Consider the following 14,316-nt stretch of genomic DNA (forward strand, 5'->3'; position numbering starts at 1 on the left):
TGGCTGGGCACCCTGGGGTGCAGCGCTCTGTGGCCTTAATTTCCCGATTCTACTGGTGGCCTGATTTGGTCAAGGACGTCCGGGATTTTGTGGGTTCCTGTGCCTCTTGTGCCCGCAACAAGCCTTCACGACTCAAGCCTGCTGGTCTTCTGTTGCCGTTACCCGTGCCTACCAGCCCATGGTCTCATGTGGCTATGGACTTTGTTACGGATTTACCGCCATCTTCTGGCAACACCGTTATCTGGGTGGTGACTGACCGCTTTTCGAAGATGTCTCACTTTGTCCCTCTACCAGGTTTGCCTTCTGCTCCACGTCTCGCCAGCCTCTTCTTCCAGCATATTTTCCGGCTTCATGGTCTCCCTCAGCACATCGTCTCGGATCGAGGAGTTCAGTTTGTGTCCAAATTCTGGAGATGTTTGTGCAACCAGTTGCAGGTGAACTTGGACTTCTCTTCTGCCTATCACCCACAGACTAACGGCCAAGTGGAGAGGGTGAATCAGACTTTAGGTTGCTATCTCCGCCATTTCGTCTCTGCCCGTCAGGACGACTGGGCATCTCTTCTACCATGGGCGGAGTTCTCTTACAATTCCCTGGACTCCACTTCTGCCGGTTCTGCTCCCTTTTTTATTAACTATGGACTGCATCCTCGGCCTCCTCTTCCGTTACCTACGTCTGCAGATGTTCCTGCTGTGGAGGACCTGGTACGTGATCTGAAAGCCATCTGGGAGCAAGTCCACACCTCATTGCTCCGAGCTACAGCCCAGACCAAGCGTCAAGCAGACAAAAGACGCCGACCATTCCCTGTTTTAGCTCCTGGTGACAAGGTTTGGCTGTCCGCCAAGTATGTTCGGCTGAAGATCCCGAGCTATAAATTGGGACCTCGGTTCTTGGGCCCATTCGAAAATCTCGGCCGCATCAACCCGGTGGCCTACAAGTTGCGTCTGCCTCCCAGCATGCGCATTCCTAATTCTTTCCATGTCTCTCTCCTTAAGCCAGTCATCTTCAACCGCTTCAACCGACAAATTACTCCTCCTCCGGTACCACAAGCTGATTCCACCGATGTCTTCGAGGTGAAAGAGATCCTGGATACTAAGACTGTGAGAGGTAGACGGTTGTTTCTGGTAGACTGGAAAGGATTTGGTCCTGAGGAGAGATCCTGGGAGCCAGAGGATAACATCCTGGACAAGAGCCTGCTCCAACGTTTTCTCAGGCCCAAGAAGAGAGGGAGGCCGAAGGGGGGGGGGGTACTGTCACGGGTGCTCCCGCGATCCCTGTCACGGATCGCGGGCGCATCCGTGCTCCTTCACGTGCCCCCGCTGCTGCCCGGTGTCTCTTACCTCTCCCGGCTCCTGCTCTCCCTCGGACTGCCGTGCGCGCGCGTCCCCGCCTCCTAGGGCGCGAGCGCGGCTCCGGGCGAAAATTTAAAGGGCCAGCGCACCGCTAATTGGTGCACTGGCTGAACACCTCACCTTTAAGAATCTGCCTCTTCCTGTGTTCCTTGCCGGATCTTTGTGCCTCATAGCCTTAGAGAAAGCTTCCAAGCGAGTATTCCTGCGTTCCTGTGTATTCCTGCGTTCCTGTGTTTCCCTGCGTTCCTGTGTATTCCTGTGTGTTCCCGCTCCTGAGTCCTGTGTTACCTGAGTTCCTCCGTGTTGCTGTGTTCCGTGTGCCTGTGTTCCCGTTCCCACCTGCCTGGACCTCCCGTTGCTGACCCCGGACTTGGACCTGACGTTGCATCTCTGCCGCCTGCCCTGACCCTGTGCCTGGACCCGACTACGAGTTGTCATCCGCTAAGGTACCTCGACCTCGGCTGCCACCGTGGGCTAGTCACACCTGGGAACGACCTAGTGGTATCCTGCCGCAGCAAGTCCAACCCGCTTTGCGGCAGGCTCTGGTGAATACCAGGTGCCGCTAGGCTCCGGTTCCGGGTGTTGGCTAGTTACATCTCCCGCGGTGGTCCAGAGGATCCACTGATCCTAACACATTCTTTTTGTGTTAGGGCATTCGATTTGTTGAAGGCATCTCTAAGGATCTTTGTGGGATAGCCCTTCTGGGTGAAGCGATCTTTGAGGAGCTTAGACTGGGTTCTAAAGGTGCCCGTGTCGGTGCAATTCCTTCTGACCCATTTATACTGACTATAGGGGATATTTACAAGTCATTTTTTTGTAATGCAAGCTCGTAAAATCTAAGAAGCTGTTAACGTCGACTTTTTAAAAAAAAGTTTCAGTGATTAAGTGATTCAGTGGTTCATAGAGACTAGGAGGTCTAGATATTCAATTCTGGTTGGGGAGATGTTGGCTGTAAGTTTGATGCCCCAGTGGTAGGTGTTAACATGTTCCGTGAATTGGAGTGCTTGGGTTTCCGTGCCTTCCCAGATGATAAATAGATCGTCTATGTATCTTTTGAAATATTTGAGTCTATGGGAGAAATGTGGATTTTCCGTTAGATGGTTCCTTTCAAAAGCTCCCATGAATATATTTGCGTAGCTGGGAGCGAACCTAGTACCCATAGCGGTCCCCTTGATCTGCTTGTAAATGTCGGATTCGAAAGAAAAGGTGTTATGTTCTAGGATAAACTGGATACAGGTAGTCCTCGGGTTACGACGGTCTCGGGTTACGTCGTTTCGTGGTTACGACGCTTTATACGTCTCATTCCGACTTACGCGGTTTTGCGTCGTAAGTCGAACCGTACGTGCGCCGGAAGTCATAGAGTACTGCACACTGTACCCGGTTACTGTACATGAGAAAAGCGAGTCTCCTGCACGGCATAACACCCTTCATTATGGCTCCCAAACGAAAGGTAGACTCATCTGATAGTTTATCAAAGAAAAGGAAGGCCATCACCATGGAGGTGAAAGTAGGTATCATAAGGCAATCAGAGAAGGGGGAAACAGCAACAGAAATTGGCAGGTCATTAGGACTTAGTCGTTCTACTGTTGCTACGATTATCAAGGATAAAGATCGTATCCTTGAACATGTGAAAGGATCTGCTCCTATGAAAGCAACAGTGATAACAAAGCAGCGTAGTGGGCTTATTATTGAGATGGAAAGATTATTGGTGCTTTGGTTGGAAGACCAAAATCAACGCCGTATCCCTGTGAGTTTTATGGTTATTCAGGAGAAGGCTAGGCGACTGTTTGAGGCTTTGAAAAGAGAAAAGGGGGAAGGAAGTCAAAGTGAAGAATTTGTGGCGAGTAGGGGTTGGTTTATGAGGTTTAAGGATCGTGCCAATTTCCATAACATTAAAGTGCAAGGTGAAGCTGCTAGTGCTGATGAGAAAGCAGCAACTGAGTTTCCTAAAGAATTGGCTAAGATAATTGAGGAGGGTGGTTACTGTGCTCAACAAGTGTTCAATGTGGATGAGACAGGCTTGTTCTGGAAACGTTTGCCTAACCGTACGTACATTGCCAAGGAGGAGAAGACAGCACCAGGTCATAAAGTCGGCAAGGAAAGACTGACTTTGCTTCTTGGGGGCAATGCTGCTGGCGACTACAAACTGAAGCCCATGCTGGTATATCAGGCTGAGAATCCAAGGGCGCTCAAGGGTATTTCAAAAGGTCATCTACCAGTCATCTGGAAGTCTAATAGGAAGGCATGGGTGACACTTGCAGTGTTTGATGACTGGTTCACCAACCATTTTGTGCCAGACGTGAAGCGGTATTGTACCTCCAAGGATATCCCCTTTAAGGTGTTGCTAATTCTGGACAATGCCCCTGGACACCCTGCCCATCTGGATGACTTTAACCCTAATGTCAAGGTGGTTTACCTTCCACCTAATACCACTGCCCTAATACAGCCTATGGACCAAGGAGTCATTGCTACATTCAAGGCCTACTACCTACAAAGGGTCATTGGTAATGCTTTAGCAGCAACTGAAAAGGATAAGAACTTGACTCTCAAGGACTTTTGGAAAACATACAACATCCTTGATGCTGTGAATAACATTGCTGATTCCTGGGATGAGGTTAAGCAGACCAGTATGAATGGCGTGTGGAAAAAACTGTGTCACCAGTTTGTCAATGATGTCACAGAGGTCCAAGAGTCAGTGACTAGCGTCATAAAGAACGTTGTTGATATGAGTAAGACAATGAATCTGGAGGTGGAGGAGGATGATGTCACAGAGCTATTGGCATCTCATGGAGAGGAGTTATCTGCTGAGGACCTTATTCAACTGGAGAAGCAGATAATAGAGGAAGAGGAAGACAAACCAACCCCAGAACCTAAGAGATTTACAAGGCAGGGCTTGGCAGCAGGTTTTGCCCTGATACAGGAAGGGTTGTCAAGGTTTGAGGCTGAGGATCCCAACATGGAAAGGTACACTAGGGTTGCCAGAGGAGTCATGGATTCCCTTAGCTGTTACAAGGAGATCTTGGAGGAGAAGAAGATGGTCTCCTTCCAAACTAACCTGCAGCAGTACTTCAAGATCCTGCCTGCAACAAATCCTGCAACAGATCCTGTACCCTCTACCTCAGCTGCCCCTCTTGACTCAGCTGCCCCAGTATCTCCAGCACCTTCTGTAGCTTCCTCCCAATAAGTAAGCCTGTTCTCTCTTTGGAATTGTTACATTGTTTATTACAGTACAGTACACTGTTTATTACTGTTACAGCACAGTACAGTATTTCATTATTAAACGTACTATACTGCACAATATTTTACTGTACCTATGTTTTATTGATAATTATGTAGGGTAGGATAGGCTAAGTATGATACAATGAACGTATGATCCGACATACGTCAAAATTCGGTTTGCGACGCCGCGCAAGAACGGATCAACGTCGTAAGTCGAGGACTACCTGTACTATCTAATACAAATTCAGTTTGTTCTGATGGCATCAATGGGTCTGCTGAGAGTGTTTCACGGATGGCCTGGATGCCAAGATCATGAGAAATGTTAGTATACAGGGAAGTTACGTCCATGGTCATGAGGAGATATTCTGGTTGCCATTTTATTTGTTCCAATTCAAGTATGAGTTGTGCGGAGTCTCTGAGGTAGGTAGGTAATGTAGTGACATGTTTTGGTAGGAGTATATCGACATACTCAGACAAGTTGCATGTGACTGAATTGACACCAGATATAATTGGTCTTCCGGGGGGGGGTTCTGGGTTTTTATGAATCTTAGGAAGGTAATAAAAGAGGGGAGGACGGGGATTTTTTGGGATCAAATAGTTTTTTTCCTTTTTCGTGAGAATGCCAGAGGAGTGGGCTTTTTTGACCAGGGTGGAGAGTTGGTCAAGATGATCAAGTTTTGGGTCCTGGTCTAAGCAGAGATAGTATTGGGAGTCCGAGAGAATAGTAGTACTCTCAGTTATGTAATCGCTTCTGTTAAGGATGACAGTGCTGCCCCCCTTAACCGCCGGTTTGATAACTAACCTACTGTTCTCCATGAGCTGTTTTAGGGCTCTCTTTTGACTTTTGTTAATATTGCCTGTGTAAGGTACTCTTGTTAGTGTTCTGAATTCCGTGTATACTGTTTGGAAGAAGGTTTCAATAAATGGTCCCCTACTTTGCGTAGGGTTGAATGTGGAGGGGGGTTTTAGATCCGTATGTAGAAAATTATCTGGTGGGTCCGAGAGGGAGGTGGAGTCGTGGTATTTTTGAGGGAGAAGTGTCTCGTAAGCGTAAACTTCCGGATGAATTGGTTTAGGTCTAGGAAGAGGTTGAATTCCTTCGAGGTAGTGAAGGGGCAGAAGGAGAGGCCTTTACTGAGTAGGCTCGTTTCACTGGGGGTGAGTGGATGTGTCGAAAGGTTGAAAATTTTCACCTTTTGGGCTTTGTTGTCAATTAGTGGTTTATTTTCTTGTTTTTTGTTCCGGCTTCTCCGTCCCCTACATCCTCTGGTCCACTGTTGGATGGAGTGAATATGGAGAAGGTCGCCTTTGGACTCAATAGGGGCAGAATCAAGTTCTCCATTATCATTGAGGGGGGTTCTTTGAGGTTGAGTGGTAGATCTAAAAAAGAAATTGAATTGCTGGAGTCCTGTGAGAGTGGTGTTTTGGAGTTCGAGGTGTCATTATTCATGTCTGGAGGGAAGGGGTGGACCATCTTTTTACCGATTGGTAATGTTGGGGAGGCCGGTTTTTGTGTGGAGGTACAGGGAGACGGTTCGAAATGACTATCTGTTGTCTCATTGTGGGTGGATAGTTGTGAGAGTCGAGGGTCTGTTTGGGATTGGTGGTCCGGGCATGATTGCCGAGGTTCTGTTTCGGGTTAGGTAGTTGGCCGTCATCGAGATGGTGATGATTATTGGCGTTAGATCGTTTAAGAGTACGGTTGACATAGGTACGTCCTTTTGTTGGTACATTGGTATGTTGTCTGTTTAATGTCCGATTTGGGATGGACATTAAAGGAGGAATGGAGGGACTACATGTCTGGAGTTGGGTGGTTTCTCCATCTGGGCTGGAAGGGGGGTGAAGGATTCAATATGATCTCTGTCTGGTTCCCATGATCTGTGAGTGAGCTTAAGGTATTCTTGACGGTCTCGTGTGAGTTTTTTGGATTTTTTGGAGACTATTGAATATTCTAATGATCTGAGTCTATTGGAGACGGATAAGTTAAGACTAGAATAGTCGCTATGGTCAGCATATTGTTCAAGATCAGTTTTTATTGCGTCAGTGGATGCTGTGCTAGTGTCGACAATTCGGGATCTTTTGTGTATCAGTCTATCTATCAGTCCCAATGAGCAAGTTTCTAGATAGAGTTCCCAGTCCCGGGAGAAGGACTCATAGGAAAGGGGGATTTGAAGGGGATTTCCCTGGTATAGAAAGTTTGTGTAATAGATTATCTCTATGTATCCATCTGTAGTTGTAGTAAGCAGGGCGCTATTACTGGCAGGGCGCTATTACTAGCAGGACGCTATTACTAGCAGGGAACTACCAGTAGCAGGGAACTACCAGTAGCAGGGCACTATTACTAAAAGGGCACTATAACTAGCAGGACACTATTACTAGCAGGATACTTCTACTAGCAGGACACTATTACTAGCAGCGCACTATTACTAGCAGGGCAATATTACTAGCAGGGCACTATTACTAGCAGGGCGCTACTTTTAGCAGGGCACTATTACTAGCAGGGCAATATAACTAGAAGGGCACTATTACTAGCAGGACACTATTACTAGCAGGACACTATTACAAGCAGGGAACTACCAGTAGCAGGGAACTACCAGTAGCAGGGCACTATTACTAAAAGGGCACTATAACTAGCAGGACACTTTTACTAGCAGGACACTATTACTAGCAGGGCACTATTACTGTGAGCTGTATAAATGTTGGCCAATACGGGGGTTATATTATGTTGAGAAAGCACTAAGGGGAGCATAACATCAGCTATGGAACCCTGACCTTCCAGTTTAGCTCCTGCTCACCAGTCTGCTATTCTTCCAAAGTATTATCACTTACCAGTTTAAGACACAAATACACCACTACTCATTGATTTACTACATCACTATTACTGCACCACTACTACTCATCGATCTACTACACCACTACTCACTGATCTACTACATTACTACTCACTATTACATAAAAATTACTGCTAAACTACTTCTAGTTACTTATCTACAACAATATTACTACCCATCAGTCTACTACAACACTAATAGTCATTATTCTACTATAATACTAATACTACTACTACCGGTAATTAACCTACCACACCAATACTACTCTCTGATAAACTACAATACCCCTTAATCTAATAAAAAAAACTTCTGCTCACTAGTTTGCTACAACACTACTATTCATTAAATTACCACAATACAGTACTACTAGTTACTCATCTACTACACCAATACTTTCCAATCTACTACAATACTTCTACTAACTAATCTACCTGACAACTACTACTCACTGAACTAATGCTAAAACCTCAGCTCACTACTCCGGTACCAACCTGTTCATTACACACTGCAGTTGTAGTTCACCACAGGTTCAGACTCTGGACACTAACAGATTGAACACAAAGATAAAGAAGGTTATTATTGTACCTGGAGAACATTTATTATTTGCAATATTGAAGCGGTAGTACAATGTCTATGTGATCTATATGCCTCTGAATTTATCTTTATGCCCTTCCATGTTCCCATCTCTTCCCCTAATTCATACTGGATTTTGCCATCTGGTTGTCAGGTTGCCTACCGATTACATGACTTTCTGTCTGGGTGACTACCACATTACCCGTATGGAACTGCAAGTAGTGAAGTAGTCACAGGGAATTCTATTACAAATACTTGCCCTTCCAGCAACCATAAGGGGGTAGAGGTTCCAGTTTTGGGCCCTAGAGCTTGTCGGTATTTGGTTGTGTTACTCGAAGGCCATATTATAGATATGACATGACCTTCAAGATAAACCGCAAAAAACTGCACAACCATTTTACGAGAGTTAGCTTTTGCTGTATAGGGACTACTTAGAGGGAACCTGTCAGCAGAAACTGACCTAATAACACTCTACCTGTTTGACAACATACTGTACGCCAAATACTAGGTCAATTTCTGCTGACAGGTTCCTTTGAAAGGGTTTGAAAAACATGGCAGCTTTGTTTCACAACCAGCTTCCCAATAGACCATGCATAGTAGTTGCAACTAAGCTCCATTCATTTCTATGAAGCTGAGCTGCAATACCTGCACTGGTCATGCTCAGATGTGGAGCTCTTTTTGGTAAAATAAGCCATGTTTTTCTAATCCTGGACAACACCTTTAAAAGCCTGTTTCTGGGAAGCCATTGCATAGAAGATAGATGTCTACCAAATATGACAGTTTAGAAACCTTCAGCCTTAAGACAGAGTTCTCAGTGCTCACCTGTACAGACACATGGAGGGTTTCCACCAAGACCTGTGAAGAAAAAGAGACATTTATGAGCTATATATGTATATTCTTACTTAGTTTTCACTCTTTAGGAAAGCTGGAAATTAACTATTAGCTGCTTAAAGGGGTTGTCCCCTTTTATCAAATAATTTATGTAGTTTGTGTAATAAGTTCTAGAATTTTCCAATATTTTTTCATTATCAATTCATGACTGTTTACAAAATCTCTGCTTGCTGTCATTCTATCACATCCCTGATCATGTGAGGTCACACAGGTGCGTTAGTAGTTAAGTTGCTGGTCATTTGCTGTCACACAGGTGCACGGCTTGTCATATTCATATGATGTGATGTCTCTCAAGTCCACTGCTCTTCACTATGGGGCACCGTTTGTTCACAGTGCATTTTGTGACACAGAATCCATTTTGTAAGCACAGAATAATTTTGTGTTTACAAAATATTCTGCTTGAAGACAAAATTCATTACACTTGCACAAAACTACACATCTACTTTTAGTGAACACCAAATTCATTTTGTGCTTACATAATAGATTATGTGAACAAAAAAACAATTTTATGTTTACAGAATCATTTTTTGTGACACAGAATTAAATTTTGTAGACACAAAACTTGTGCTGTGACACAGATTTTTTATTTTGTGGCACAGAATAATTTTTTTTACAAAATTACTTTTTTATTAGAGTCTTTTCAAAATTAAATTTCTGTACTACAAAATGCCATTCAGTGAGACAAGACTCTTATTCTGTACAAAATCTATTTCTGTGAGACAAAATATCATTCTGTTTGACAAAATGGAATTCTACTTCTGTACTACAAAATAGTATTTTGTGCGACAGAATTCTACTCTGTACTGTAAAATGCCATTCTGTGCGACAGAATTCTACTTCTGTACTACAAAATACTATTCTGTGCGACAGAATTCTACTTCTGTACTACAAAATGCCATTCTGTGCGACAGAATTCTACTTCTGTACTACAAAATGCCATCCTGTGCGACAGAATTCTACTTCTGTACTACAAAATACTATTCTGTGCGACAGAAATCTACTTCTGTACTACAAAATGGCACTCTGTGTGACAGAATTCTACTTCTGTGGTTCAAAATACTATTCTGTGTGACAGAATTCTACTTCTGTACTACAAAATACTATTCTTTGCGACAGAATTCCACTTCTGTGCTACAAAATACTATTCTGTGCGACAGAATTCCACTTCTGTACTACAAAATACTATTCTGTGCAACAGAATTCTACTTCTATACTACAAAATACTATTCTGTGTGACAGAATTCTTATTCTGTTAGAAATATCTGACAGTCAAACAGACCAGCCAACCAATCAAATGCTTCCTTTATTCCAAGGTCCTGGAGACAGCAGTGAAGCTCCAGCTCTGCTGTCAGGCTGGAGGTTGTAAGGTCTCCCTGGTCTGCCCTGGATTGTGGTGATTTCCTGCACATTGTATATACACAGGAAAGTGTCTGCTCTGAGAAGTTACAGTAGATTCTATTTCCTTGTGATGTAAAGGACCTTTGATGACATCATCACTATGTGACGTGTGGGAGGAGCAACTCTAGAGTTACACAGAAACCATGGAGATACCTGATAGAAGCTGCAGCCCTGAGGGATAAAGGAGCAATGGAGGGAGAGGAGGAGGTGAGGCACAGGAAGAGGAGGTGGTGGGGGGCAGGGAGAGCAGAAGGTGGGGAGCAGGGAGAGGAGAAGGTGGGGAGCAGGGAGAGGAGGAGGTTGGGAGCAGGGAGAGGAGGAGGTTGGGAGCAGGGAGCGGAGGAGGAGGGGAGCAGGGAGAGGAGAAGGTGAGGGGTAGGGAGAGGAGGAGGTGAGGTGCAGGGAGAGGAGGAGGTGTGGGGCAGGGAAAGGAGAAGGTGGGGTGCAGGGAGAGGAGGAGGTGGGGTGCAGGGAGTGGAGAAGGAGGTGGGGAGCAGGGAGAGGAGGAGGTGGGGGTGCAAGGAGAGGAGAGGGTGGGATGCAGGGAGAGGAGGAGGTGTGGAGCAAGGAAAGGAGGAGGTGGGGAGCAGGGAGAGGAGGAAGCAGGGAGAGGAGGAGGTGGGGTGCAGGGAGAGGAGAAGGTGGGGAGCAGGGAGAGGAGAAGGTGGGGTGCAGGGAGAGGTGGAGAAGGTGGGGGGCAGGGAGAGGAGGAGGTGGGGAGCAAGGAAAGGAGGAGGTGGAGAGCAGGGAGAGGAGGAGGTGGGGTGCAGGGAGAGGAGGAGAAGGTGGGGTGCAGGGAGAGGAGGAGAAGGTGGGGAGCAGGTAGAGGAGGATTTGGGGAGCAGGTAGAGGAGGATGTGGACACTCCTATATGTTCGTGTGAATGTAGCCTTAAACCATTACTCGAAAGGTTATTAGAAATGTTCTTTTTCCCCCCTAGATTGTGATTGGTCAGATGTGCACTTAACCCCTTAGAGACGCAGCCTGTTTGTACATTTAGGCTCAGTCCTTTTTTTTAAAAAACTTGACCAGTCTCTCCTCCAGGGGTAATAACTTTTCAACACTTTGAGAATGTTTTCTTGTGAGACCTTGTAGTTTATGTTAGTAGTGTCATTTCACTGATCAGTTTCTTTTTTGGGGGGTAAAAATTCAATAATTTTGGAAAAATTTGAAAAAAAAAATTACAATTTTCAAAGTTTCAAATGCTCTACCTTTTAGACAAAAAGTCAAACCACATTTTTTTTTTTTTTGTAGAAACCTTTTGCCATTGGTCTTCGTTTTATTTCCATAATTTGTTTTACGTTTCCATTTTTTTCAAGAGATTTGCAAAATGCAAAATTTTTGGTGACCAATTCTGTTTGGAAGTGCTCTATAAAGGCTTATGTACTATACATCCCCACAAGTATCACCATTTTATGAACCAAACACCTCATACTATTCAAATCAGCATTTGAGAAGTCTGTTAACCCTTTCCATATTTTTCTGGAAGCAAACAAAAATGGATTGGAAATTTTGAAATTTCAATTGAGATTATTCTTAGTCCTAAAATGGACACATTCAGAAGGAATTTGAGGTAAATATACATCCCAAAATTTTTGCCCAACTTTTTCCGAGTATGGCAATACCCGACATGTGGATGTCAACTGCTGTTTCGTCGCACAGCGAGGTCCAAAGCGGAGTTAGTGCTATTGGGTTTTTGGTGACCAATTTGGCTGCAAATGTTTTGTGGTGCCACAGTGTATTTGAAGACCCCCTGAAGTAAAAGTAGAATAGAAACCCCCAAAGATGTCACCATTTAGGAAACTAGACCCCTCAAAACATTTATCTTGGGTTTCGGTGAGCATTTTAACCCCCAACATGCTGGCCAAAATCTAATTCAAAGTAAATGGTGCAGAGTAAAATTGCATTTTTATCGCAAAAATGTAATTTTAATGCCTAATATATTATGCCAACCCATGGCACTTTAGACAAACACCCCAAAAATCATTCTGCGGGTTGCTCTGAGTACGGCAATACCTCACATGTGCCAATAAATGACAGGTTGGGCACACAGCAAGGCTGACAAGGGAAGGAGCAACATTTTGCTTTTAAAGCTCCGTTTTCACTAGACTGGTGTTGGGGTGCCCCTAAGGTACCAGTACAATAGAAACCCCCAAGTATGTATGTAGGGTTGTAAAAAAAAAAAATCATTCTGTGGGTTACCCCTGTTAGGGACATACCCCATAGGTGGCAATAACCTGTAGGATGGAGACACGGCAGGGCTCAGAAGGAAAGGAGTAAAATTTTGGTTTTGGAGCTCTGTTTTCACTAAATTGGTGTTGGAGGAGCCCCAGAAGTACCAGAACAGTAGAAACCACTAAGAACTGACCCTATTTTGGAAACTACACCCCTCCATGAATTAATCTAGGGGTTTAAAACAAAATACAATTAATACACCAGCGCAACTGTGGTATTGTATGATTTCTTATAGTTCTAATAGGGTTGCCGCAATAAGAGCACAATAAGGAGCACGCTTGGATATCACTCCGGCATTTGGAATGTGCTGCCGAACAGAGGTTAGTCTAATACATGAACCAAACATTTAGACTGCGATACAGTAGGCTCCCTGCACCTAAACTTTGTATGCTATATATAACCTTGTCAGCGCAGGTACTCAGTAAATAATCTAGTAGTATAGTTAGCATTTTAACCCCACAGGTGGACTCCCCAAAAATGCATAATGGATGGTGCATAGTAAAAAATATCCATTATGTCATATTGTGCCCAGCCGCTGCCACAGGAGACAAACACCCCAAAAACATGGTGCAATAATCTACAGGTTGGGCACATGGCAGGGCTTAGAAAGGAAGGTGCGTCATGCGTCATGATGTATAAGCTAGGCATAGTACATCAGGGTAACAACAGGGTAATCCAAAAATCCAGGGAAGTGTGATAAATTTGGAAGCATCTTTCATACATAGTTCTGGGTTTTCTGGGTATATCTCACAATGATAAATGGTGTCCAAATGCCTTTTTGGAGCACACCCTGCACCTCTTCTGTGTCCTTCCCTTCTTGACAGTTTGGGGAACTTCTCCTGGAAAGTTCTGCCCTGGTACAATGCGTGATGTGGCCTCGGTTCCTGAAGTGCTGGCCCTCCCCCTTCCTGGTCTCCACAAAGAAAGTACTTTATAACTTTATAAAGTACTTTATAAAGTTCCCCTCTGGCCTGCACATCGATGCAGCACATAAGCATTATACAGTGCCATCTGCATGATGTGCATGGCCAGCTTCTTGTACCACACCTCGACTTTCGCATGGCGTTGTATGGCTGAATCTCCTACAAGTACAAGTCCACCCCTCCCATGTACTTTTTATAATCTATAATACAGTCCGGCTTGGGGGTTTCTGTATTGGTACCTCGTACTTGTACAGGGGTGGTGGTGTGCCCATGTATTGTGGTTAATACAAGGACCTCTCTCATGTCCTTGTACTTAACACACAATATAGAGTCGCTGCATAGTGCCTGGCTCTCCTGTACAGAGTCGCTGCATGGTGCCCGGCTCTCCTGTACAGAGTTGCTGCATAAAGCTCCGCTCTCTTGCACAGAGTCACTGGATAGTGCTCTGCATTCCTGTACACAGTCGCTGCTTAGTACCCGGCTCTCCTGTACAGAGTCACTGCATAGTGCCCGGCTCTCCTGTACAGAGTCGCTGCATAGTGCCCGGCTCTCCTGTACAGAGTCGCTGCATAGTGCCCTGCTTTCGTGCCTTTTAACTTTTTGCCCAAGCAGCGACTTAGGGAGACCGCTCTGATTTCTGAGTACAGTGCCGCATGCCGCAGTATTTCTGGAAGCGAAGCACTTGAACAGGGTAGTGCTGGTGTAGAAATTGTCCAGGTAGAGGTGGTAGCCCTGGTCCAGCAGAGGGTGCACCAAATCCCACACTATCTTCCCTGTTAACACCCAGGAAAGTTCCCCTCTGGCCTGCACATCGATGCAGCACATAAGCATTTGGCTAATCGGTCTTTATTACCATAAGCAGGGCAGCCATCAGGAAATTCGGGGCCCCATACAGCA

At 45.0% G+C, this 14,316-nt stretch overlaps 1 protein-coding gene and 1 long non-coding RNA gene across 2 annotated transcripts; one reads left to right on the plus strand and one right to left on the minus strand.

Moving 5' to 3' along the window:
- The first annotated feature begins 2,781 nt into the window (after nucleotides 1–2,781).
- Nucleotides 2,782–4,649, plus strand: LOC140117081 (tigger transposable element-derived protein 1-like). Its single transcript, XM_072133513.1, has one exon. It carries the CDS (start codon nucleotides 2,782–2,784, stop codon nucleotides 4,531–4,533), a length of 1,752 nt encoding a protein of 583 aa, XP_071989614.1. The 3' UTR covers nucleotides 4,534–4,649.
- Nucleotides 4,650–7,666: 3,017 nt separating this feature from the next.
- LOC140116678 (uncharacterized) lies at nucleotides 7,667–10,258 on the minus strand. The gene is made up of 3 exons (XR_011852898.1): nucleotides 10,143–10,258; nucleotides 8,795–8,827; nucleotides 7,667–7,942 (listed from the first exon to the last, which is right to left on the minus strand). It is a non-coding gene; the product is annotated as an uncharacterized lncRNA (long non-coding RNA).
- Between the last annotated feature and the right edge of the window lie 4,058 nt (nucleotides 10,259–14,316).

Source organism: Engystomops pustulosus, chromosome 2 (genome assembly GCF_040894005.1).
Source record: "Engystomops pustulosus chromosome 2, aEngPut4.maternal, whole genome shotgun sequence".
Lineage (NCBI taxonomy): Eukaryota > Metazoa > Chordata > Amphibia > Anura > Leptodactylidae > Engystomops > Engystomops pustulosus.